The 27,473-nt window shown below is 43.4% G+C and overlaps 2 protein-coding genes across 6 annotated transcripts; both read left to right on the top strand.

Annotated features, from left to right (window-relative positions):
- Window positions 1–11,388: 11,388 nt before the first annotated feature.
- On the top strand, window positions 11,389–23,296 carry LOC109740264 (cell cycle checkpoint protein RAD17). 5 transcript variants are annotated; one of them, XM_045227902.1, is made up of 12 exons: window positions 11,389–11,406; window positions 15,247–15,307; window positions 16,449–16,531; window positions 17,431–17,478; window positions 18,371–18,427; window positions 19,067–19,166; window positions 19,377–19,687; window positions 19,810–20,179; window positions 21,032–21,157; window positions 22,087–22,300; window positions 22,373–22,433; window positions 22,811–23,296. In XM_045227902.1, exons 2-12 carry the CDS (start codon window positions 15,259–15,261, stop codon window positions 23,042–23,044), a joined length of 1,653 nt encoding a protein of 550 aa, XP_045083837.1. In that variant the 5' UTR covers window positions 11,389–11,406; window positions 15,247–15,258; the 3' UTR covers window positions 23,045–23,296. The 5 variants fall into 5 exon arrangements, with proteins under 5 accessions (XP_045083837.1, XP_045083838.1, XP_020154891.1 ...); XM_045227903.2 differs by having other exon boundaries at window positions 16,445–16,531; XM_020299302.4 differs by lacking the exon at window positions 11,389–11,406 and adding an exon at window positions 14,256–14,686.
- A 458-nt stretch (window positions 23,297–23,754) lies between these two features.
- LOC109740263 (small GTPase LIP1) lies at window positions 23,755–27,383 on the top strand. The gene is made up of 7 exons (XM_020299301.4): window positions 23,755–24,112; window positions 25,076–25,167; window positions 25,252–25,393; window positions 25,831–26,135; window positions 26,273–26,326; window positions 26,410–26,537; window positions 26,710–27,383. The coding sequence occupies exons 1-7, from the start codon at window positions 24,007–24,009 to the stop codon at window positions 26,918–26,920; spliced, it is 1,038 nt and encodes a 345-aa protein (XP_020154890.1). The 5' UTR covers window positions 23,755–24,006; the 3' UTR covers window positions 26,921–27,383.
- Window positions 27,384–27,473: the final 90 nt, after the last annotated feature.

The following is a 27,473-nucleotide window of genomic DNA, read 5'->3' as shown; positions in this document are numbered from 1 at the left end:
GATGAATCGTACACCCATAGAGTTCTGGTGTTGATCATGTTTCGCTCGTGGAAGAGGTTTAGTCAACGGATCTGCAACATTCAAATCCGTATGCACTTTACAAATATCTATGTCTCCATTTTGAACATTTTCACGAATGGAGTTGAAGTGACGCTTGATGTGCCTGGTCTTCTTGTGAAACCCGGGCTCCTTGGCAAGGGCAATAGCTCTAGTGTTGTCACAGAAGAGAGTCATCGGCCCCGATGCATTGGGAATAACTCCTAGGTCGGCAATGAACTCCTTCATCCAGATTGCTTCATGTGCTGCCTCCGAGGCTGCCATGTACTCTGCTTCACATGTAGATCCCGCCATGACGCTTTGCTTGCAACTGCACCAGCTGACTGCCCCACCATTCAAAATATACACGTATCCAGTTTGTGACTTAGAGTCATCGAGATCTGTGTCGAAGCTAGCATCGACGTAACCCTTTACGACGAGCTCTTTGTCACCTCCATAAACGAGAAACATATCCTTAGTCCTTTTCAGGTACTTCAGGATGTTCTTGACCGTTGTCCAGTGTTCCATGCCGGGATTACTTTGGTACCTTCCTACCAAACATACGGCAAGGTTTACATCAGGTCTGGTACACAACATGGCATACATAATAGACCCTATGGCCGAGGCATAGGGGCGACACTCATCTTTTCTCTATCTTCTGCCGTGGTCGGGCATTGAGCCGTGCTCAATCTCACACCTTGCAATACAGGCAAGAACCCCTTCTTGGACTGATCCATATTGAACTTCTTCAATATCTTGTCAAGGTATGTGCTTTGTGAAAGACCTATGAGGCGTCTCGATCTATCTCTATAGATCTTGATGCCTAATATGTAAGCAGCTTCTCCAAGGTCCTTCATTGAAAGACACTTATTCAAGTAGGCCTTTATACTTTCCAAGAATTCTATATCATTTCCCATCAATAGTATGTCATCCACATATAATAAGAGAAATGCTACAGAGCTCCCACTCACTTTCTTGTAAACACGGACTTCTCCATAAGTCTGCGTAAACCCAAACGCTTTGATCATCTCATCAAAGCGAATGTTCCAACTCCGAGATGCCTGCACCAGCCCATAGATTGAGCGCTGGAGCTTGCATACTTTGTCAGCATTCTTAGGATCGACAAAACCTTCCGGCTGCATCATATACAATTCTTCCTTAAGGAAGCCGTTAAGGAATGCCGTTTTGACGTCCATTTGCCATATTTCATAATCATAGAATGCGGCAATTGCTAACATGATTCGGACAGACTCCTTGAACTTGTCGATAACCCTTAGCGACAAGTCGAGCTTTATAGATGGTAACATTTCCATCCGCGTCCGTCTTCTTCTTAAAGATCCATTTATTTTCTATCGCTCGCCGATCATCGGGCAAGTCTGTCAAAGTCCATACTTTGTTTTCATACATGGATCCTATCTCGGATTGCATGGCTTCAAGCCATTTGTTGGAATCTGGACCCGCCATTGCTTCTTCATAGTTCGAAGGTTCACCGTTGTCCAACAACATGATTTCCAGGACAGGGTTGCCATACCACTCTGGTGCGGAACGTGTCCTTGTGGACCTACGAAGTTCAGTGGTAACTTGATCATGATCGTCATCATTAACTTCCTCTCTAGTCGGTGCAGGCACCACAGAAACATTTTCTTGTGCTGTGCTACTTTCTGGTTCGAGAGGGGTCATCTCATCAAGTTCCACTTTCCTCTCACTTACTTCTTTCGAGAGAAACTCTTTCTCCAGAAATGACCCGTTCTTGGCAACGAAGATCTTGCCTTCGGATCTGAGGTAGAAGGTATACCCAATGGTTTCCTTAGGGTATCCTATGAAGACGCATTTTTCCGACTTGGGTTCGAGCTTTTCAGGTTGAAGTTTCTTGACATAAGCATCGCATCCCCAAACTTTAAGAAACGACAGCTTAGGTTTCTTTCCAAACCATAATTCATACGGTGTCGTCTCAACGGATTTCAACGGAGCCCTATTTAAAGTGAATGCGGCAGTCTCTAAAGCATAACCCCAGAATGATAGCGGTAGATCGGTAAGAGACATCATATATCGCACCATATCCAATAGAGTGCGATTACGACGTTCGGACACACCATTACACTGAGGTGTTCCAGGCGGCGTGAGTTGTGAAACAATTCCACATTTCCTTAAGTGTGTGCCAAATTCGTGACTCAAATATTCCCCTCCACGATCTGATCGTAAGAACTTTATTTTCCTGTCACGTTGATTCTCAACCTCACTTTGAAATTCCTTGAACTTTTCAAAGGTCTCAGACTTGTGTTTCATTAAGTAGACATACCCATATCTACTCAAGTCATCAGTGAGGGTGAGAACATAACGATAGCCACCGCGAGCCTCAACGCTCATTGGACCGCACACATCAGTATGTATGATTTCCAGTAAGTTGGTTGCTCGCTCCACTGTTCCGGAGAACGGAGTCTTGGTCATTTTGCCCATGAGGCATGGTTCGCACGTGTCAAATGATTCATAATAAAGAGACTCCAAAAGTCCATCTGCATGGAGTTTCTTCATGCGTTTGACACCAATGTGATCAAGGCGGCAGTGCCACAAGTATGTGGGACTATCATTATCAACCTTATATTTCTTGGCATTCACACTATGAATATGTGTAACATCACGTTCGAGATTCATTAAGAATAAACCATTGACCAGCGGGGCATGACCATAAAACATATCTCTCATATAAATAGAACAGCCATTATTCTCGGATTTAAATGAGTAGCCATCTCACATTAAACGAGATCCAGATACAATGTTCATGCTCAAAGCTGGCACTAAATAATAATTATTGAGGTTTAAAACTAGTCCCTTAGGTAAATGTAGAGGTAGCGTGCCGACGGCGATCACATCGACCTTGGAACCATTCCCGACGCGCATCGTCACCTCGTCCTTCGCCAGTCTCCGCTTATTCCACAGCTCCTGCTTTGAGTTACAAATATGAGCAACCGCACCGGTATCAAATACCCAGGAGCTACTACGAGCGCTGGTTAGGTACACATCTATAACATGTATATCACATATACCTTTGGTATTGCCGGCCTTCTTATCCGCTAAGTACTTGGGGCAGTTCCGCTTCCAGTGACCGTTTCCCTTGGAATAAAAGCACTCAGTCTCAGGCTTGGGTCCATTCTTTGTCTTCTTCCCGGCAGCTTGCTTACCGGGCGCGGCAACTCCCTTGTCGTCTTTCTTGAAGTTCTTCTTACCCTTGCCTTTCTTGAACTTAGTGGTTTTATTCACCATCAACACTTGATGTTCCTTTTTGATCTCCACCTCCGCTGATCTCAGCATTGAATATACCTCAGGAATGGTCTTTTCCATCCCCTGCATATTGAAGTTCATCACAAAGCTCTTGTAGCTAGGTGGGAGCGACTGAAGGATTCTGTCAACGACCGCGTCATCCGGGAGATTAACTCCCAGCTGAGACAAGCGGTTGTGCAACCCAGACATTTTGAGTATGTGTTCGCTGACGGAACTATTCTCCTCCATCTTACAACTGTAGAACTTGTCGGAGACTTCATATCTCTCGACCCGGGCATGAGCTTGGAAAACCATTTTCAGCTCTTGGAACATCTCATATGCTCCGTGCTGCTCAAAACGCTTTTGGAGCCCCGGTTCTAAGCTGTAAAGCATGCCGCATTGAACCAGGGAGTAATCATCACTACATGACTGCCAGGCGTTCAGAACGTCTTGAGTTGCTGGGAAAACAGGTGCATCACCTAGCGGTGCTTCAAGTACATATGCTTTCTTGGCAGCTATGAGGATAATCCTTAGGTTACGGACCCAGTCCGTGTAGTTGCTACCATCGTCTTTCAGCTTGGTTTTCTCTAGGAACACGTTGAAGTTGAGGGCAACATTAGCGTGGGCCATTTGATCTACAAGACATATTGTAAAGGTTTTTTAGACTAAGTTCATGATAATTAAGTTCATCTAATCAAATTATTAACGAACTCCCACTCAGGCAGACATCCCTCTAGTCATCTAAGTGATACATGATCCGAGTCAATTAGGCCATGTCCGATCATCACGTGAGACGGACTAGTCATCATCGGTGAACATTTTCATGTTGATCGTATCTGCTATACGACTCATGTTCGACCTTTCGGTCTCTTGTGTTCCGAGGCCATGTCTGTACATGCTAGGCTCGTCAAGTCAACCTAAGTGTATTGCGTGTGTAAATCTGGCTTACACCCGTTGTATGCGAACGTTAGAACCTATCACACCCGATCATCACGTGGTGCTTCGGAACAACGAACCTTCGCAACGGTGCACAGTTAGGGGGGACACTTTCTTGAAATTTTAGCGAGGGATCATCTTATTTATGCTACCGCCGGTCTAAGCAAATAAGAGGTAAAACATGATAAACATCACGTGCAATCAAATAGTGACATGATATGGCCAATATCATTTTGCTCCTTTTGATCTCCATCTTCGGGGCGCCATGTTCATCATCGTCACCGGCATGACACCATGATCTCCATCATCATGATCTCCATCATCGTGTCTTCATGAAGTTGTCTCGCCAACTATTACTTCTACTACTATGGCTAACGGTTAGCAATAAAGTAAAGTAATTACATGACGTTCCAGTTGACACGCAGGTCATAAATAAATTAAGACAACTCCTATGGCTCTTGCCGGTTGTCATACTCATCGACATGCAAGTCGTGATTCCTATTACAAGAACATGATCAATCTCATACATCACATATATCATTCATCACATCCTTCTGGCCATATCACATCACATGACACTTGCTGCAAAAACAAGTTAGATGTCCTCTAATTGTTGTTGCAAACTTTTACGTGGCTGCTATAGGTTTCTAGCAAGAACGATTCTGACCTACGCCAAAACCACATCGTGATATGCCAATTTCTATTTACCCTTCATAAGGACCCTTTTCATCGAATCCGATCCGACTAAAGTGGGAGAGACAGACACCCGCTAGCCACCTTATGCAACTAGTGCATGTCAGTCGGTGGAACCTGTCTCACGTAAGCGTACGTGTAAGGTCGGTCTGGGCTGCTTCATCCCACGATGCCGCCGAATCAAGATAAGACTAGTAACGGCAAGTAAATTGACAAAATCGACGCCCACAACAACTTGTGTTCTACTCGTGCATAGAAACTACGCATAGACCTAGCTCATGATGCCACTGTTGGGGATCGTAGCAGAAATTAAAATTTTCTACGCATCACCAAGATCAATCTATGGAGTTTACTAGCAACGAGAGGGGAGGATTTCATCTACATACCCCTGTAGATCGCGAGCGGAAGCGTTCAAGAGAACGGGGTTGAAGGAGTCGTACTCGTCGTGATCCAAATAACCGATGATCCAAGCGCCGAACGGACGGCACCTCCGCGTTCAACACATGTACGGAGCGGTGACGTCTCCCACGCCTTGATCCAGCAAGGAGGAGGGAGAGGTTGAGGAAGAAGGCTCCAACAACAGCACGACGGCGTGGTGGTGGTGGAGTGACAGTTCTCCGGCAGGGCTTCGCCAAGCACACGCGGAGGAGGAGAGGTGTTGGGGAGGGGAGGGGCTACGCCTTGGATGTGGTGCTGCAGCCCTCCCCTCACCCCTCTATTTATAGGGAGAAGGGGGAAGGGGGCCGACCCCTCTAGATGAGATCTAGAGGGGGGCGGCGGCCAAGGGAGGAGGGAGCTTGCCCCCCAAGCAAGGGGCGCCCCCCCTTTAGGGTTCCCCCCAAACCCTAGGCGCATGGGCCCTAGGGGGGTTGGCGCCCAGCCCACTAAGGGCTGGTTCCCTTCCACCTACAGCCCATAAGGCCCTCCGGGGCAGGTGGACCCTCCCGGTGGACCCCCGGAACCCCTCCGGTGGTCCCGGTACAATACCGGTATACCCCCGAATATTTCCGGTGACCGTATGGTGACTTCCCATATATAAATCTTTACCTCCGGACCATTCCGGAACTCCTCGTGACGTCCGGGATCTCATACGGGACTCCGAACAACATTCGGTAATCACATACAAACCTTCCTTATAACCCTAGCGTCATCGAACCTTAAGTGTGTAGACCCTACGGGTTCGGGAATCATGCAGACATGACCGAGACACCTCTCTAGCCAATAACCAATAGCGGGATCTGGATACCCATGTTGGCTCCCACATGTTCCACGATGATCTCATCGGATGAACCACGATGTCGAGGATTCAAGCAATCCCGTATACAATTCCCTTTGTCAATCGGTACTTTATTTGCCCGAGATTCGATCATCGGTATCCCAATACCTCGTTCAATCTCGTTACCGGCAAGTCACTTTACTCGTTCTGTAATGCATGATCCCGTGACTAACTACTTAGTCACATTGAGCTCATTATGATGATGCAATACCGGGTGGGCCCAGAGATACCTCTCCGTCATACGGAGTGACAAATCCCAGTCTCGATCCAAGCCAACCCAACAGACACTTTCGGAGATACCTCTAGTGCACCTTTATAGCCACCCAGTTACGTTGTGACGTTTGGCACACCCAAAGCATTCCTACGCTATCCTGGAGTTGCACGATCTCATGGTCTAAGGAAATGATACTTGACATTAGAAAAGCTTTAGCAAACGAACTACACGATCTAGTGCTATGCTTAGGATTGGGTCTTGTCCATCACATCATTCTCCTAGTGATGTGATCCCGTTATCAATGACATCCAATGTCCATGGTCAGGAAACCGTAACCATCTATTGATCAACGAGCTAGTCAACTAGAGGCTCACTAGGGACATGTTATGGTCTATGTATTCACACATGTATTACGATTTCCGGATAACACAATTAAAGCATGAACAATAGACAATTATCATGAACAAGGAAATATAATAATAACCATTTTATTATTGCCTCTAGGGCATATTTCCAACAAAAAGCTCGTAGGCAATGGATCAGTGATGGATAATTATGTCGGATGCGATTCCTCATGCAACAGTTATAACATAGGGTGACACAGAACTAGCTCCAGTTCATCAATGTAATGTAGACATGTATTCCGAATATAGTCATACGTGCTTATGGAAAAGAACTTGCATGACATCTTTTGTCCTACCCTCCCGTGGCAGCGGGGTCCTATTGGAAACTAAGGGATATTAAGGCCTCCTTTTAATAGAGTACGGTACCAAAGCATTAACACTTAGTGAATACATGAACTCCTCAAACTATGGTCATCACCGGGAGTGGTCCCGATTATTGTCACTTCGGGGTTACCGGATCATAACACATAGTAGGTGACTATTGACTTGCAGGATAGGATCAAGAACTCACATATATTCATGAAAACATAATAGGTTCAGATCTGAAATCATGGCACTCGGGCCCTAGTGACAAACATTAAGCATAGCAAAGTCATAGCAACATCAATCTCAGAAGATAATGGATACTAGGGATCAAACCCTAACAAAACTAACTTGATTACATGATAAATCTCATCCAACCCATCACCGTCCAGCAAGCCTACGATGGAATAACTCACGCACGGTGGTGAGCAACATGAAATTGGTGATGGAGGAAGGTTGATGATGACGACGGCGACGGATTCCCCTCTCCAGAGCCCCGAACGGACTCCAGATCAGCCCTCCCGAGAGAGATTAGGGATTGGCGGCGGCGGCGTTTTACGATACGGAGCATTAAGTATTACTTCGTGAAGTTTCAGGTCATTTTGAGAACTTTTATTTCTGCACAAAAATAACACCACGACAATTCTGCTGAAAACAGTGTTAGTTCCATTCAAATCATGCAAGTTAGAGTCCAAAACAAGGGAAAAAGTGTTTGGAAAAGTAGATACGTTGGAGACGTATCAAGCATTAAGTATCAAGTCCTCTTTACTCCCATACGCAATAGCCCACTTACTCGGGTCTGTGTATTCTGTCACTCACGCTACCCACTATAAGCGAATTATGAACGTATTGCAACACCCTACAGCGGGGATCCCTCATGTTTGCACGACGCGGAGGGCACCGTAGGACAGCACCATGATAAAATATACACTCATACCAACCACGATCGTCGATTAGCCCATAGGACAAAACAGATCTACTCAAACATCATAAAATAGCCATAGATCATTGGGAAATAATATATAGCATTGAGCACCATGTTTAATTAGAGATTACAGCGGAGAGAAGGGGTGTTACACCGCTGCATAGAGGGGGAGAGAGTTGGTGTTGACGGCGGAGAGGTTGTTGGTGTAGATCACCGTCATGATGATTGCCCCAGCAGCACTCCGGCGCCATCGGGAGAGAGGGGGAGAGAGCGCCCCTCCTTGTTCTTCTTCCTTGCCCCCCCCCTATATGGGGGGAGAGTTCCCCCTTTGGTCCATGGCCTCCATGGTGGCGGAGGGGCAGGAGCCCCTCCGAGATTGGATCTCCCTCTCTGTTCTCTTCTGTTTCGCGTTCCTCTTTTCTGGCCGAAAACCGTTTCTTATATTCCCGAAGATCCGTAACTCCGATTGCGCTGAGATTTTAACACGATTTTTTTGGATATAAGCTTCCTTGTGCCCGAAGTAGAGCTCCAACCGACTTACGAGGAGCGCATGATACACCACCACGTGCCTGGGCTACCTGGCGCGCCCAATTGTCTTGTGGTGGCTGTGGGCCTCCGTTTGCGTTGATTCCACCTCTCAAAAATCACATATAATCCAAAATAACTCTCCGTAAATTTTTATCGCGTTTGGACTTCGTTTGATATGGATATTCCGCGAAACAAAAAACATGCAACAAACAGGAACTGGCACACTGGGCACTGGATCAATAGGTTAGTCCAATAAATCATATAAATTATTGCCAAAAGTATGTAAAAGTTGTATAATATTGGCATGGAACAATAAAAAATTATAGATATGATGGAGACGTATTAGTGGCTAGGGTTTGGTCCGGGGGAGCGGATGGGGGTGAATTTATGTGGGGTGGGGTGGGCCAAGGTGGGCCAAGTCTGACGTGGCGGACGCGCCCGATCATGCCTGGGCTTCCCCATATTCGATGCATATGAGGCGTGCCAGTCAGCCCGGACGTGTGAGGGAGGTTTGAGGCGCCCGACTAGGTCGGTTTTTTCTGACCGGTCATTGATCTTGTCGTTTGGGCGTTTTAGTCGGGTTTGGGGTGCTAGAGTGTAGATGCTTAAGGGACTTAACCAACACTTTCTTAGTTGTAACTATTGTTCGATGCAAGTAGAGTGAAAAATGACAAAAATGGCCCTTTGGCCAAAGTTCAGCACAAAATGAACCATTTTTCAAAATATTTCACAAAATGGCACTCCCTGCATGACGCCCACACCCCAGGGCGCCATGCTAGATTACATAACGCCCCGGTCAAAGGCGCCATACTCGGCAGCGCTGACTGCCACATGGGCCTGGCCTTCGACGCATGACGTTGTGGCCTAGGGCGCCATGGTCGGTAGCATGACGCCCCGGCATGGGGCGCCATACCCCTTCACATATGGCCCGAGCGCACTTTCTCCTCTCTTCTTCGTTCTTTCTCCTCTCTGTTTCTTTCCACATCCATTGCGGCCCTCATTTCGCCCCTCCCTCTTCCCACTCAAATGTCGCGGATCTGAGTCGGAGATTGGTGGATCTGGTTCTCCTTTGAATCCCCAAGGTATTCTCCTCCCTATCCCCTCTTTTCATTGGTTGAAATCTCTGCATTTGATTGATTTGGATGAAACCCTAGTTCATCCTTTTCTTGATATTATCATTGGATTTTGGTGTGATAGTGTTAGGGATTAGTGTGATTTAGGATATGTATGTCTTAGGATAAGTATGATTTAGGATTTTTATGTAAGTGCTATGAATTTGATTAGGATATGTGTATGGAAGAATTAGTGTAAAATTAGGAAGGCAGATGGATGGATATTTGCAAATATATGGTGTATGATATTGTAGAAAATTATATGCACATATATGGTGTATGGAAGAATTAGTGTAGAAATTGTGCACATGTATGTATGTATGTTTTTACACTAGTGCAGATATTTGCAAATGACAACAGGGCTTACGATGTACATTTGTAATTTGCAGGATGGCTTCTCTTATCCATCCATCGTACAATCAATTGCATCATGGACGGTTCATGGCAGATGAAGGAAGGGTTTTTGACCAGCTTCACCTGAGATACGGTTTGGTTCATGACAAGATGGAGTATGATGAGCGATACACAGAGTATATCTGGAAGACCGGGCTTCTCCCTTTCATCCCACTCGTGTCTGTTCGATGCCAAAGATGAACCCTTGTGCGATAACGACACTCATTGACCAATGGGGCCCTGAGACACATCCTTTTCACTTTTATGCTGGGGAGATGACGGTCACTTTGCAAGATGTTTCTCTGATCACTGGACTTCCCATCAAAGAAGATCCTATTTGTTTTAGCATAGATTCTGAGGGATGGCGTGACATTATGTTTGGACTCATCGGGAGGGAGCCCGGGGTGCGAGGGAAGTCCGCCGATGCAACTTATCACTAGATAGCTGAGAACTTTAGGGTTTGCCCGGAGGATGCGGACGATTGAAATAGTGCAGCAGTATACCAGGGCATACTTGTCGTATGTAGTCAGCAGACTCTTTTCTCTTACGGCACTGGCGCAAACGCTTCCTTTATGTGGCTTAAGCTATTTGCTGGGTGGGAGCATGGACTCAGTTGGTGTACGGTGGCGCTAGCTTATTTGTATCATCAGGTAACTAGTTTTGCTTGTAACAGTGTGCTCACAATGTAGAAATATTCTCTAGTTTGTAATGAAATATTTCTTGTTTGTGTGTAGCTGGATGAGGCATGCCGTAGGGGCGCGAATTCAAAAAACGCCGCAGAGTCAAAGGAATATCGGTGGTCCAATGCTTCTCTTATCGATCTGGGGTTGGGAGCACTTGCCAGTGGGGCGACCAGTGCTTGCAGGTTACGTGTTGTGGGATGATCATGATGACCCAGACCGTATGCCTACATGGGCGTATAAGCGGGGCAAGGTTGAAATTTTTGTTGGCAATTCAAAGACCATGTACTTGCACTACTGCAAAGAGCTCGACATCATGACCCCGGAGCAGGTTATCTTAGTAGCTTGTTGCCTTTATTGTCTCTTCGGTTTTCCAAAAACCATACTAACAATGTAGTTTCTTAATCTTTGTTTACAGGTGACCTGGGAACCGTACGGAACAGCGGGCAATATTGGCAGGGGAGCAGGTTATCTTACTTTCACACTTAACCCAAAGTGTCTACATGAAGCACACCTATGGCGGATGTGTTACCCGTTGATTTGTTACCATGTTGTTGTGTTTCATCAGCCACAACGAGTTATGACACAGTTTGGCTTATTTCAAGAGACCTCGTCGAAGTACAAGGATACTTCGCTACATTTGCATAGGTAAGTGCTTAGCACGTCAAATGTTTTTTCCATTGTTTTCCAGATAGTAACAAAAATGCAATTTCCAAATGCTCTACACTCTCGACAAGATGAAGCAAAAGAGTATAAAAAATGGGACCGAGAGCATGACATGTATATCCAGGAGTTCAAGCATAAGCTCAATAAGGTTGAGCTTTCATTGCCTTTTCTACACATCTTTTTGGCCTTGTTTTTCCTAGATATCAACTTGGCCGTTTTCTCACTATATTTCTGAAAAATAGACATTCAACTTTTGGAATGTATACTCTACTATTGCCGTCATGGGCAATGCACGGATACCCTTTAGCACCATGTTGAAACATTCATCCATGTTGTTTGTCATGTCACCGTACCTCACTCCTTCATTGTCGAAAGACTTTCACATACACTTTGTCCCACAATTTCTCGAAATGTCTAGTGGTGAATACGAGACAACAATCATGGAAAGGTCAGATAATTCCTTGTCTCCACATGCCTAGTAAAAGTTAGACACAAAATGCCTCATGCACCACCTATGATGCATGCGGGGATGCCTTGGAATGTAAATCTCCACTGCATTGAGTATCCCTGGGTGGCGGTCTGAGATGATGCAAACCTCTCTTTGAGGTCCAATTACCTTGGTCCTCACCAGATTAAGAAACCACTCCCAGTTGGAGTTGTTCTTCGCCGATACCAAAGCGAAAGCCAATGGAACCAGTTTGTCAGCACCATCATTAGCAATGATGATCAACAATGTGCCCTTGAACTGGCCGGTAAGAGATGTGTCATCAATGGACATAACCGGCCTACAATGCTTGAAGGCCCTAATGCATGGCTCCAAAGTCCAGAATGCACGTCCAAATATTCGGACGGTTGCATCGTTGTATATCCTTGTTCTCACGCCATCTGGCTCCACCACATAGTACATGCCCGGATTTTCTGTTGCCTTCGCTTTCAACACCATCGCGAGGCGGTTGTATGATTCTTCTCAACCACCATACAATATGTTAAAGGTGGCTTGCTTGGCCTTCCATGCCTTCTCGTACTTTACCGTGTACCCGAAGACCCCCTTCACCATCTCCATCAACGCCCTAATGGGATATGTCGGGAGTATCTTTATGGACGGTGAAAATCAGTATGCAATGAATTTGGAGGTCAATTGACGGTGATCATCCTTTACATTAGCATCATCAATATCCTTGCTACTACATCGGTGATGAAACACGAAATTTGTAATCTTCCATTGCGGCCCGCCTTTGACACATCTTGCACGGATAACCGAAGGGCAATGATTCTTGTGTTCCACACATTTAACCACATAACGCAACTTGGAGTTTGACTTGTCCACAAAGAATGGTGGATGAAACTTAACCGCGTAGTCCTTCACCCATATTTGAAGTTCTACCAAGCTTTCAAAGATTGTTCCTTCACTAACACCATACACACTTGCCCCGGTATCTTGCTTTGAAGTTAACATTGGTGCAAGAATTTTACTTGTGCCACCATCAACAATCGCCTTATCGGCTAGGCTTAGATCACGGAACAATGATATCTCGTGACCCCATCCTATTACCTTCTTAAAAGCATTGGCTTCTTTAGCGTTAAACCATCCTCATATATTTCTTCATCCGGGCCTTTATCCTCCGAGTCCCCCGCATAGGACCTATTGTATGGAATGTCATGGTCCATGTCCTCTTCCATGCAATTTGCCTCCACATTGCCAACATAACGGTCACGAAGATAAGCCTCCGATTCATCACCCTCAAACTCGTGCAAGTCTTCATTATTAACTTGGGCATTCCCGACGGAGTTCAAAGGTTGGGTCATTGGAGGTTAGCTCATTGTTGTGTTATACACATCCGGATTAACATATGGTGAATCTAGAACCGGGCTTCTAACATCACATGAAGACGCACACCGATTCAAATCAATTTGCAACCGAGCACGAACAACGTTTGTGGCAAATAACTCAAATGATTTTATCTTGTGAGGCCAACACACTCTCCTTATATGCTTCCCAATGAAACTCGGAGTCAAGAGGCATTATCTTCCAATGAATATGTTGCCCATACCCAACATTATACCTTCCGAGTAAGTCTACTATACCGCTTTCTTCCATCCAATTCAACCTTCTTCGAAGCTCAACCACAACCTCCTCAAGTCTAGGACTTGTCGAAAACACCATCACTACCGGTTTCTTCTTCGGGTCACCACACTCCGCGTCTCCCTTCTCAAAGGACACAAAGTCCACATGATGCACATTCACGATCCTCGCCATCTACAATCATATACACCAAAATGCATCAACAAAAAAATGCAAAATTGGATGACCTAGGGTTTCCCCAATTCGCCATAATGCGGAGATTTCAACCAGCAAAAAGATGAGGAATGAGGGAGAATACCCTGAGGGGTCGAAGGGGAGGATAAATCACCGATTTGGAGCTCCGATCCACAAAATTTTGTGTGCATTAGGGAGGGGCATAAGTGGGGCGGCCGGGTTGGAGAAGGTGAAAAAGAGAGGGTTTGTGGGGGAAAGAGAGGGGCCACCCATTTTTGTGGATTCAAGGGGCATGACGCCTTGGGCTGCGACGTCATGCTGCTGAGCATGGCGCCCTGGCCTGGGGCGCCATGTAACTAGGCCCTGCCAACGTGGCAAGTCAGCAGCGACCAGTATGGCGCCCTTGACCAAGGCATAGTGCGGTCGTGCAGGAAGGGCCATTTTATGAAATATTTTGAAAAATGGTTCATTTTTGTGCTGAACTTCGGCCAAAGAGCCAGCTTTGTCGTTTTTCACTGTTAGAGATGCCGTGGCTCGGCCCACTTGGCCCCATCGCTTCCTTCCACCGTAAGCCGTCTGTTTTCTATTGTCTAAAAAAAAAAACCGTCTGTTCTCTCTCCCGCTGTCGAGCCGGGTTCCATCCCCGCCTAGACCCAAACCCCAACCCCACCGCGCGCGGCGGAGCAAATACGAACCCCGCCATCTCGCCGGGCGGTCTTCCGAGCTCTAGCCCTAATCCCTAGTCATCGGCACGGACGGCCTCCGCCGCGTCCAATGGGGAAGCGGCCGCCGCTCGTCGTCCTCTCCTCTTCCTCCGACGACGATGGCGGCGGGGGCCGTTGCACGGCTAGCCGCGGCCCGTCGACGCGCAGGACAAGGACTCCCGCGACGGCGCCGCCGGCGAAGCAGGCGCCGAGCAGCTCTAGGAAGAAGCCGCGCCGCGGGAGCAGCGGGGGAAGGGGGCGCCGTCGTGCTTCGGGCATCGCGCTGTCCGGCTCCCTGAAGGTGCTAAACTCGAGTTACAGTTCTGCTTGCAGTTACAAATGCTGTATGGTGCCGCGTAGCTAGTACTGTGACCCGGTTGATCTTAGAGGAATGTGATATATTCTGACTTTCGGATTGGGTACCCACGGTTACTTTTAGTGGTCATGATTCTGAACTCAAATTTGGGTCGATGCATTTGTTGATAGTTAAGTTTCACGATTCCTGTGTTCTGCATTAGCTGGATGCGAGCATTAGCTCAAAAACTAGATCACCGTTACCCCCCACCACCACAAACAAAAAATAACCCTTGTATACCATTTCATGTTCATTTCAGTGGCAATAAAATAAGTGGCCGTGTTTTCTGACAAGAGTTCTGAACTAGATATCGCAGAATGTAGATATATTTCTTATCAGTGACAACCACTTGAGATTGAACTTGCGCTCTTGTATGATTAGTGATCTTGAACTTACAAGGAGATTTGAGCCTGATTTTAACCAGAGCTACAAGCTGACTTATTGCAAATATCTCTCCTGTTAAAATAGCTCGATGCTTTACTGACGTGTTCTCTCGTCTTGTAAAGGATGAATTCGACATGCTAACTGAAGATTTCTCGGAATGTCTAAATGACTTGGGCGTGTCAGGTACTTTACCTAGCCAACTCCCATTTTTTATTCATACGATACAAACACCTAGTTTTCAAGCCCCCCCCCCCCCCCCCCCCACCACACGCGCGCCAGTTAAACCAACACAAATTGCATTGCTATTTGAGTGGGGTGCTGTTCATTGTTCAATATACTAAGTTGTTTCGTCACTACTTGACTGGGAAGTTTACGTAGTGTTATATTTAAGCTGCTCAATTGACTATATTTTGTACAGTGTAGCTCAGTTAAATCATGGATTCTTTGGTACTTGATAAACTCCCTAAAGTTACAACCTTTTATATATATTTTAGAACACTGGACATATGCTCAGTTAGATGTTCTTTGCAGTATTGGAGCTATGATGCTTGCCTACATCAGCATGTATATACTTCATGATTGCCACAGTTCTAAATAATGCACTAACAAAACATCTGGGAAATGAGATGCTGTCCTGTAGGCTGTGTTGCTTATCTACTTGTCAGTGATCTTTTGTATCATACACGATAGTGTCAATATGAAAATCTTCATGCATGGAAGACTATATAGTTTGATTGGGCTCAGCAATCTTCGAATAACTCAGCAGCTCAAGGGGCACCTTTGAAAGGAAACCAGTTATCCATATTACTTGCAGCATATGTTTAATTTGATTTCATACTTGACCATTAAGTTTGCTGCTTAGAGAACTTGTTCTATATTTATTTAAGCCGCACAGGATCCTCTTGCAAGGAATATAAATTTTGGTTAATAAAGTGTTCTGTTACTTTGGGATGAATGTTGTGCATTAAGCCAGTCATAGACAATTTTTTTACCTTTTTTTTGCTGACTATCATTCCTGGCCCTTTGTGGCATGGACAAGCAGCGAAATGACGTGCAAGAATCAGCCATATAACAATATCTCAACCATCTGGATACTCACACTATAGAGCCCACATAGGTTTCTATTCTTGAGTAATGTTAATAGTTCCTCTCTTTCCTATTTTTAAATTACCAAGATTTTTCTTCCAGAGAATTCTGACATGTTCATGCCTTTCTTTCTTGTCGTTTCAAAAAATGTAGCAAAAGTATTACATAAGTAAAGCTACCTTTGCCTATGGTAACCCTGTAAGTTTTTAAATATGTTGATTAGTCTACTTCTAGGCAGGGTCTATGCGTCAAACGGAAGAGCTTTGGATTGACAAGTATAAACCACTCTCATCGGGAGAGCTTGCTGTTCACAAAAAGAAGGTTGGGTCACTTTTCTGTTGTAGCTATATATATATATATATATATATATATATATATATATATATATATATATATATATATATATATATATATAATGATATGCATATTGTCTGTATCATTGGTTTTTATTTCATTCTGTGATGAACCTGCTTGGTTTAATCTCTTAAGGTACTGCACCATCTGTAAATATATTTTTGCATTAAGCGTCCTGGCTTTCAAAACCTTTGTACTGTATCAGGGTGTTGATGTATGAATTGAAGTTGTTCATAGTTGAGTTTCACCATGCATAAAACCAAGGTTTATGAGTCGAGTTTACTCATAGACTATCTGTGACTAGTCCCATGTTTAACCACACACCCAGTTTCCTATCCATTCTGACTGCCCAGGCCCATTATGATTTCTTTCAGCAGCAATGTACCCATGTTATGTGTCCAGAAAATTTTCTGGACAATCAATGCAGTGAAGATATTGCTCACTTTTGGTGTTAAAGATTGTGCATATGCTGCTTTGAATATGGTATGGACGGCTCAGTGAAGATATTGCTCTTTTTTGGTGTTAAAGATTGTGCATATGCTGCTTTGGATATGGTATGGACGGCTCATTGAAGATATTGCTCAATTTTTTACCATGCCGGCAGCAGGAGTATGTCTGCGGTTAGTGGTCCAGAGGGGTTTCTCGATTGCTACCGAGAGGCTGCATGATGGCCCCTGTGTGGTCAGGCCAGATGGGAAAATTTGGTGCATGGTTGATCCTATAGCTATTCGATACAAAATGCCCTGCACGTGTGATTATGTGAATTTGACCCTCAAAAACAGTTTTGTGATAATCTGTACATTAAACAGTAGTTTATAAAATGAGCAGGAACTTTCTATGCATAATATTCATTTGTCTCCTTGTAGGTTGAAGATGTAAAGAACTGGTTGGAAGAAAAGCTGAAGGCACCAAAGGTGATTGTTCTTTGAATGCACTGAATAGGAAAAAAAATCCAACTTAGTGGAATATGTTTAGGATAATCTGCATATTCACCAAGGTCATGATATATTAACTCTATGAGATGGGTTAGGATAATCAGAAGATAAGCTACTGCAAACCAGATGGGACTATTCTTCTGTTATTTCCACTTCCAGTTCTCAAATTGGCATTCATTGCTTTTATCAGTACCTAGAACGGTTGCTGATGAGTATGTTCTGGGGGCATGTAGAATGCACTTACATCCTTGAGGTGTACCAGTGCACTAGGCCATAAAAAAACACCTAAAAGTCACGAAAAATTCTGACATTAACAGATTAATTAGTGGCATAAAGATAATACACCAAACTTGGTTCACAATTTCATTAACGAAAAGGACGATGAGGCTATTAATAGTACCAATTCACATCTAGCACTCCTTGTGGCTCTATTCACAGACCAATTTGTCCTTCTTGTTTCTTGAGTTGTGTGTCAAATTTGAATCCTAAAAATTTATGAAATGGTATGTACATGCTGTTAATTTCTTTTAGATTTTGTAAATGCTTTTTGAAGTTTAAACTGGAGGCCTAGTGCACTAGTACACCTCAAGATGCCAGTACACCCTATATCCCCCCTTATTTTCCACGCCTACTCGTAGAAACCTCTTCAACTTGAAACATTCCGAATCAGTCCATTGTTGCCTGTGATGGTGAGAAAGGGATTTAAATTCAATTTTACCAAATATATCTTGCACCTTGAACTTCTAGTCATGAATTAGTTACCGTTTCTTATTTTTATGTACAACCTCTAAACGGTCTTATATTAGTTTACAGAGGGAGTATTATTTTTCATAATAGAGAAATACTGACAGTGCATATGCAAAATTTGCAGGGAACATTTGGAGGACGGAGTCTTGTCCTTACTGGCCAAGCTGGTGTTGGAAAATCTGTACGTCCTTCCTTCATGCTTGTATTCTCACAGTATTTCATATTCATTCGCGAAACCATAAATAGTCAACGTCATGTCATCAATTGTATCAAATCAGTTGGGGTAGCATTTTGATCCTTAGTGACATGATATGGCACATCATGAATCCGGTTCTACTTGACCTGTTGAAAATCCAACCCATTTGCGGTAGTAGTGGATAAAATACAGGGCTAGAAGTTTTTGTTGTTGTAAAAACAAAAAAGGAGAATACATGCCCAACTTGAAATACCACCCACTTTGGGTAATAGCAGATCAAATACAGGGATAGACATTTTGTTTTTTAAACAAAAAAAAGAGAATTCACCCCCAACTTGAAATAATATTGATAACAGAACTGCGGTGCAGCACCCCCTTTTCTCTAAAAAAAGAAATAATATCATGTATGCTAGTGGCTTTTAGTCGACACAAATGCATCCTCCAACTATCTCTACTCCTTCTCTTTTGTTTGTGGTAGTTTTTTTGCATCTCCTCATTTGCCAAGGAGGATGTTACTTCTCAATGCTTAAGCTAAGAGAAGAACACAATAATTAACTATCAGTATTTTTGTTTGTTGAAGTATTAACTGATAAGTGATAATTTACTACTTGTTGCTTACCACAGGCAACTGTCAAAGCGATTGCTGCTGAGATAGGAGCTGACTTATGTGAGTGGACAACCCCAGTACCAACACTATGGGCTGAGCTTGTGCATGCTAATTCAGGTAACCTATCTTTGAGGTCTAAACTTTCTCCCTTATTCTGCAAATTATCTGCAAGATAATGTTCTGATAAAAGTATAGTCAAAGTCCGTGCACTTCTATTGTATTCATGATATAATATTTAGTAGTCTAGTATGTAATCAGCCTTCCATTTACGACTCAAGCACCTTTTATTAATTGATTATTCCTTTTCTTTTCAATGCCCTTTTGAAGAACTTGAGTATGTATCCAAGTTGGAAGAATTTGAAAATTTTGTGAACAAGATAAGGAAATACTCATTGCTTTCTCCAACCAGCATTGGATCCCAAAGAAAGCTAATCATCATTCTGATTGATGACATCCCTGTAACAAGTGGAAAAGCTTCATTTGCAAGACTGGGGAAATGTTTAACAGGACTAATTCAAAGTACTCAAATACCAACTGTCATTTCACTTACTCACCATCACAAAAATGAGGCTAATGATACTGCAACGTGGAACACCGAGGAACTTGAGTCCTTGCTTCAAGGTGCTGGTGCTCATAAGGTACACTTGCCCAGTATAACTATAACTGCAGATTTTATTTGGCAACTTTTATTATCATAATGGTAACAAGTTTTTGAACTTCGGTGCATGTTCCTCATAGTGCACCATTAATATCCATGCAGATTGTTTTCAATCCGGTAACTGTAAGTTCTATCAAAAAAATTCTTCTTAGAATATGCAAACAAGAAAGCTCTGGCACAACTGAAGAATTAGTGCATCAGATCGCTACATCTTGTGGAGGTGATATCAGACATGCGATAATGTCTCTTCAATACTATTGTCTTAATCCACGAAGGCTTGATTCTGCATTGGCAATAAGTGCTTCTCTGTCGGAGTTAAAGGGTCATGCTACTCTAGCTCCAGCGCAGGACTGTTATGGCCTTGGCTCTGTAATTCATTCTCCATGCGGAAGGGATGAGACACTTACATTATTTCATGCATTAGGGAAGTTTTTGCACAATAAAAGGGAAACACATGGTGATGTCAACATTGGTACGTAATGATTATACCATCTTCTGTACAATTCTCTTCTTGACTTTGATTCCTTTTCAAATAGATCTTCATTGTGCGGTGTGGTTAATTAAAATAGCATATATTGATTTAAATTGAAATGTCTATATATTCTTTATTTTTCTGAAGGTTGGTTTTGTGGAACACATTTATTCACATTGTTCTAATTGACTTGTTTGAACTAGACAGAATTCCATCTTATATGCTACTCCTTCCGTTCCAAAATAAGTGTCGTGGTTTTATTTGAACTGAAACTACAACACTTATTTTGGAACGGAGGGAGTACTTCATTTTCTATGCTAGTTTCTTTTCTACTTATACAGTCGTTTATTGAACAATGACCACACATTCTTTTCAGTCTATCTGATCTAACACATATAAGTTCTATAGTGATGTACCTTTATTGTTTATTGTAGAATATTTTGTTCGTTTGGCTATTCCTTTCTGTTTTTGCAGCATTTATCATGGTTGGAATTTGTGCTTGATTTATATTACCTTCATTTTCCTTAATTTACTTTGTCGTCTCAAAATAAGTGTCGCTGACTTAGTACAAAGTTAGTACAAAGTTTTACTAAATCAACGACACTTATTTTGGGACGGAGGGAGTACTTACTTGATTTCCATGTCTTGAATTCCACATTTTCGATAATGAATCGTGGTTACTGGCTACACACCAGTACAGTCTACTTTGTACCTTTTGTCTGGGTTAACAGTTTTTTTACTGGATTATGGGATGGAAGGTTGTGTTTTTTAGCATGTGTGGGAGAGCAGTGTTCATCATTTATATATAACTTAGCTTTTGGTCTCTGAACCTTTGTCATATTTGTGTTGTAGATCTGGATTCATTTTCTTTCAAAGAACAGCTAAGAAGAAATCCACTAAAAATGGATGTTCCAGAGATGATTCTTTCTCAAGCACACGGAGAAGTACGGACTGTTGCTGACTTTCTACATGAAAATGGTAAACAGTAGAGAGCTCTACTTATAATAATAATATAAGGAGCATTATGAATATGAGTTTGCTTTTATTCTTTTTATCTTATGCTCGCTCTTGAATATGAGTTTACTTGATTGTACATGGCGGGCTACATCATATGAGTTTACTTGATTGTACATGTCGGGCAACATCATGTATTATGGAGTAAATTTTGTGAAAACACCAGGTGAAAACATAAACCTGCAGAGATAAGGATCGATTCCACAAAGCTGCAAATTTAGGGATCAATACTATCGCAAAACTACTAAATTCCTGCCCAAACTCACACGTCATGCTCACTAATCCTGGACTGGTTCCATCTAGCAAGCCAAATCACTTGACCTCTGATCCAACATGGCAATTTTCAGCATGGAAATGATCAAGAATTTGAGAGCAACATATGGGCCCGGATGGTCAGACCAGGTGGCGATATAGGTGCACCCCAGAGCATTGTAGTTTTTGAGATACAATCGACCACTAAATATCTAGTTCTGGGAAATTGGTCCTTAAACCTGTAGTTTTATGATAGTTTTAACATCAATCTGGTTTCGCGCGATATACTGTATACTGCACATTTATGCTTGTCAGAGGCTCACAGCTGTCAGTTGATCTCATGCTCATTTGTAAAACAGTGATTCTAGAACTACCAAAAATACTCATGTGGATGTAGGGTGCTATAGACAAGTTGCTGCTTTAACTAAACATGCTGCATTTATGTTAACTTCTGTCATGCATCACTGCCGGTCACATGAACATGAATCAATGAGCCATATAATTGGTATATTCTAATAGGACTAAATTCTAGTTTTGTACGCTGACTCTAGCTTCTTTATAGGAAATAGTGTGCTCAAACTATTGACAGTACGTTCTCACTATTTTTTATTTATTAATGAATTGGTATTGATGTTTTACAGTTGTTGATTTCATTGACGATGATGCTGTTGATGATGCATGGGTTGTGATGTCATATTTGAGTGAGGCAGACTGCCTTCTTGCTGGCAGTCCAATCGCATCGGCTCGTTGGACTGTAAATGAATCAAATGAGTCAGAAAACATGTCACAACTTATTGCTGCTTCTGTTGCAGCACGAGGAGTTCTTTTTGGAAATGCACATCCCTCACCCTCAAGGTACCTGCTTATCAATACAATTCTTTTAAGGATCCTGGGCTAATAATTTTTTCTCTGATTTGACCTAAGCAGATGGCATACAATACGCAGCCCGAAGGTCTGGCAAATTGAGCGTACATTTCGATCCACAAAGGTAATTTGACACCATGCTACCTTTCATGCATTTAACTTGATCTTGAAAAATGAGTCATGTATCCATCTTTGTGCACGTTGTCTTCTGTAATAAAGAAAATACATTGTGAGCGTCACTATACGCCGATATCACATTTTTCTTCTTTTTGATGAAGTCATCATGTATAAAATTTCGTTCTAGGCTCTTGAGACATTCAGGTGCTCATCATTTGAATATATAAATCTCATTTTACTTTAATGTTGAACCGTGCTGATGAAAGTTCATAGCTGTACTTAGATCAGTGTGGCGCTGATCAGTTTTCCATTTTCATTCTATTCATGTTTGTTAGCTGGCATCTGATGATCCGCAATTTCGTTTTGTTGGAAATAACAATGCAGGGTCTGATTCTTAAAGAAAGATTTGATCCGTCTAGCACGTCTGGTTCTCGCAACTTCTCCGTCGTGGTCACTGACTTCAGGCCTTTCGAGAGATGGATAAGCCCCCACAATGATATGACCAGAAATAACCCCTCGCGCCACGATGTCGCAGGTGGCCCAAACTCCATTGATATGCTTGATGCTGAAGGGAATAACAGTGAAGAAGAAGAAGAAGATGAGATAGAAGAATGGTAAAAGTACAACCATGCTGATCTAGCTCATATCAGATGTAATCTAGTTTGGTAGAGAGATTTTTTCTTTTGAGGGGTTTTGGTAGAGATCTTCAGGAACTACTACCTCTGTAACTAAGTACTATAAGACGTTTTTGAAGTTTAAATTGAACTGCAAAAACATCTTATATTTAGTTACGGAGCTAGTACAGTAACATGTAAAACGTCAGAATTACCTCTGAGTGGTTGGGTCATGTGTTTTTGGCCATGTTCGTTATTTCTGCGCAGTCCAACTGCCTACTACTGTTTGGCTCGCTTCCATTTCCTCGGTCAGTACAGCAAGTTGCATGGTCGCCGACGCCGTGCGTGTGTGTGATGCAGGTGAGCCTAACATCAATCAGTGCGCGTTTGGCCGAGACGCGCAGCAAATCCAGTGCAAAGGAAAGAAAAATCCCGAGCTCCCAGTATCAGAATCAGAATCAGACTTCGTTCAAAAAAAAAAAAATCAGAATCAGACGCTCCCAATCTGACTCGCAGGAGATCTCAGATGTTGACTTACTGTACGGCGTCATGTGCTACACGGCCAAGAGGATCCAAGCGCGCATTCTTTAATCCAAGGTCAATCCTGCGCGTAAAGTGTGTAGTACTTGCTTGTACGAGTAGTCACCTTGGATCAAACGAAAGAGCCGAAGATTCACATCGCCATCACAATCCGCCAACCGATAAAAAAGGAAGAGAAGAGGAGCAGAGCATCGACCGACACGCCAAACGCTACTCTCCCGTCAGCGTCAGGCCATCCCGTTCGCACCCGCCACGATCCCCCTGAAAACTGGAATGCTCCTTCGCGGCTGGTGCTCCAGCCCTCCTCGCCTGAGATTCCTTCCGTCTCCGCCGCCTCCTGCCCGGCGGTTCGAATCGCGCCCACTGCTCTCGTGATCTAGCCCCCGGGCCGTCTCGTCGAGGGGGTCCCGGGCGTCGGCGGCGGCCATGTTCTGGAAGGACAGCAGCGCCCGGAGTAGCAGCAGCAGCGGCCGGGAGCAGAGCGGCGTCGGCCCCTTTGGCCAGGTGCGCGTCCTCGTCGTCGGCGATTCAGGTCCGTCCTCCCCGCGCCTCCCGTCTGTGATACGCCAACTTGTGAACGTCTGGTAGTTGGCGGATGTCGTGAGATTGGGAGGATGTAGAGTAGGCATGTGTTACTGACGACTTTGATGGATCGTGAATTGCCTATTGAGAGCCTATTCGTCAGTGTTCGGTTCCGCCTTCGTCCTCGGATCACACCTGGTGAACAAATCGAGTACAGAAAGGAGTGTTGTTAGTTGGGTTGGGACAATGGCCCATCTTTCTGAACTTTTCCTGCTTGGATGTGGGTGATTGGGAAGCCAAATGGAGTGGGAGAAACTCGTCTTTTTGCCCTTGTACTACTACATTTGTTTACTTTTTGTACAAATCATTTACTAGTAAGCACGCCAATCAATTTTAGAAAATCCTTTCCTTGTGCGCAAAAAAATCTGACTGAAAGATCACCAAGTGCAACCTTCGTTTCACATATGCCTCAATGCACTTAATGTTTGGGTATTGAAGGGGAGATAATTGCAACAGGGAGTTTTGCTGTGGCAATTACGGACTATATAGCCGTATTCAGTGGTATAGAAGGATTTTCTCTCTTTTTCTGAAACAAGTATTGTGGTGTCTGCAATTTGTGATGTTGTCCTGCTATGCGTCACACCATGATCTGGACTACAACATGAAGCAATGCCAAGTAAAATCTGGACTAGGACCATGCGTGGAACCCAGTTATTTATTTGTTATAAGCTCCATATTGCATTCGCCATCCTTAGAAATATATATAAAAAATATATTCAATGCAACCTTCTACTGTATTTTCTGAACTGTGCTCAACTGCCCATACAAGTTACTCTGTTACACCAATAGTGGCTGAACTTTTTTGTATGCGCCTGAGAATCGGCAGCCAAAAAACCACACCATAGTTGCATGCTGTTCTACTCTTCTGAATATGGTTCTTCAGTTGCATTAAATTTCCTTATTTCTCTCTCAGGTGTCGGTAAATCTTCACTGGTGCATCTCATCTTAGAAGGTTCTGCTATTGCTCGACCAGCTCAGACAGTAGGATGTGCGGTGGGCATTAAAGTAGGTGCTCTCGCTCTGTGCTTTGCCAGCTTGTACCATTTGCTTTTTTTAAATCCACTTACATTGTCACTGTTATTATTTCAGCATGTTACTTGTGGAAGTGCAGGGGGCTCTTCTAATAACATCAGTAATGATGCTGAAAGGAATTTCTTTGTTGAGCTTTGGGATGTCTCAGGGCATGACCGCTACAAAGCTTGCCGTTCAATTTTCTATACGCAAATCAATGGTAAATGACGTTTTTCTCTTAATTACCAGCGTGTTACTGCTCTCTGCACCTTTGAACTCACAGCCTATCTTTAGTAGTTTCTTACTTTATGAGCAAGCTGATCTATTTTACTCCCTCCGTCCATAATATAAGATCGTTTTTTGTAAGTTGTTTTAGCTTGCAAAACAATCTTTTATTATGGGACGGAGGGAGTAGTTGTTATTTGACCCAAAAACTGCTCAAGCGAAGGATTTATTTTTATACTTGCAGCTGCTAATGCCTAAGTCCTGAGATTGTAACAGCTCTTTTGTATTTATTGTTCTTGCTCCACTTAGTTCAGCTGATGAAACCTCTTAGAAACACTCGTCCTTCTTTAGATGCATAGAGAAATACTTATTACATCAGTTGTTATTTTTTTTTCAAATACAACATTCACTGTTCCCAACATTGTCCGTCAGGTGTCATTTTTGTTTATGACCTCTCCCAGAGGAAGACCAAGACAAATTTGAATAAATGGGCAGTTGAAGTTGCGGAAACAGGCACCTTTTCAGCTTTACTTGGATCTGGTGGACCAGGAGGACTTCCAGTGCCTTACCTTGTAATTGCTAACAAAGTGGATATTGTTCCAAGCGATGGCACTAGAGTCAGAAGCGGAAGTATTGTTGATCTTGCACGTCAATGGCTTGAAAAGCGGGGTCTTCTTCCTCGCAGTGAAGAACTTCCACTCACAGAGAGCTTTCCTGGCAACTCTGGTCTCATCTCGGTTAGGTTTCTTGTTGAATACCTTCTGCTCATCTCTTGCTCTACATTCAATTCATGTTCTTTTATGGAACAGCCATCATTTTTCGTTCTTTGTCGTTTCAGTTATTTTTTACATAACATGCTAACCTTTGATTGCAGGCTGCCAAAGAAGCAAGATATGACAAAGAAGCTGTGACCAAGTTTTTCCGCATGGTTTGTTTCAACTATTTCATTGATTTGCTTTTTCATACTTCCTTTTTTTTCATCTGCTAATGCTGTTGGGATGCATCTTTCAGTTGATCAGGAGAAGATATTTCTCGAACGAACCTGCTGTGCCAAGTCCCTGGTCTCTTACTCCAAGGGAAGATAGCACCCTTCCTGTAGTGACCCGCAAAGATGACACTGATAGCTTTCAAAGGAAAAGGTGAGCATGCCTAACATGAAAAAAAAAATCAACTCCCCCACTCAAAGAAATCCCAACACATACAAATAAATGGAAAGGAAGTATAAAGGAGAACTCTTTTGTCACCCGAAGCATAACTGTGAGCCCATATTAAACATGTTGTATAGTTGCACTTATGCACACATTTTTGCAGCTATAGCGGCGAGGACTTCATGTTCAATGGGGTACCACCACTGCCGGTACAAAGGAACCTCCCACCGCCACCAACTCTCGACCCACAGCTGCCGGTGTTTTCTTCAGACAACTACAGATATCACAGATTCTCCTCGCCATCGCTTACTGAGATAAGCAGCAATAGAACAATAAGCAGCAATAGAACAAGCCGTGAAAATTTTAATGTATAATGCAGTGGATGTCAAAAGGCTTAAAGGGCATCACCTGCTACCTGGGAAGCATATGGCATCTGCTGCTGCCTTGGTGGTGTTGGATTCCAGCTGGTATGATGAACCATCTGATGCCTTCCTTTGCAGCATACGGAAGGTGCCCAGTTGGTCTTCTTTGTTGGCCTAGTCTCTAGCCGATTGCTAGTGGCGACTCCTGTATTCTTTTTCTTCCATACCTGTTCATTTAATATAGTGATTACTTGTCATTTCCATAATGCAAGTAACTGGAAAATGGCACCCTGGTTCGAGAAATACATAGCAAAAGAGCAGGGGACAGTGGACTATACAGTGATATAGGATAAAAATATCTTTAGTGTTGCATTTTCTGTAACTTATAAATTAGGAATTGAAGTGGGCTGATGCATGATTTTAAAAGGTAGGAACAGGAAAAACATAGTAATAATTTATCATTGTTTGAATGTTTCCTGGCGTGTGGTGGTGCGCGTATGCACCTTTATAATACTCGATTTTCTTGAGAAAAAGATGCATTGTTTGTTGATTACCTGATTTGATC

This window comes from Aegilops tauschii, chromosome 4 (genome assembly GCF_002575655.3).
Source record: "Aegilops tauschii subsp. strangulata cultivar AL8/78 chromosome 4, Aet v6.0, whole genome shotgun sequence".
In the NCBI taxonomy this organism is placed as follows: Eukaryota; Viridiplantae; Streptophyta; class Magnoliopsida; order Poales; family Poaceae; genus Aegilops; species Aegilops tauschii.
Note: the sequence above shows the minus strand (reverse complement) of the source record. Positions and strands in the feature narration are given on the sequence as shown.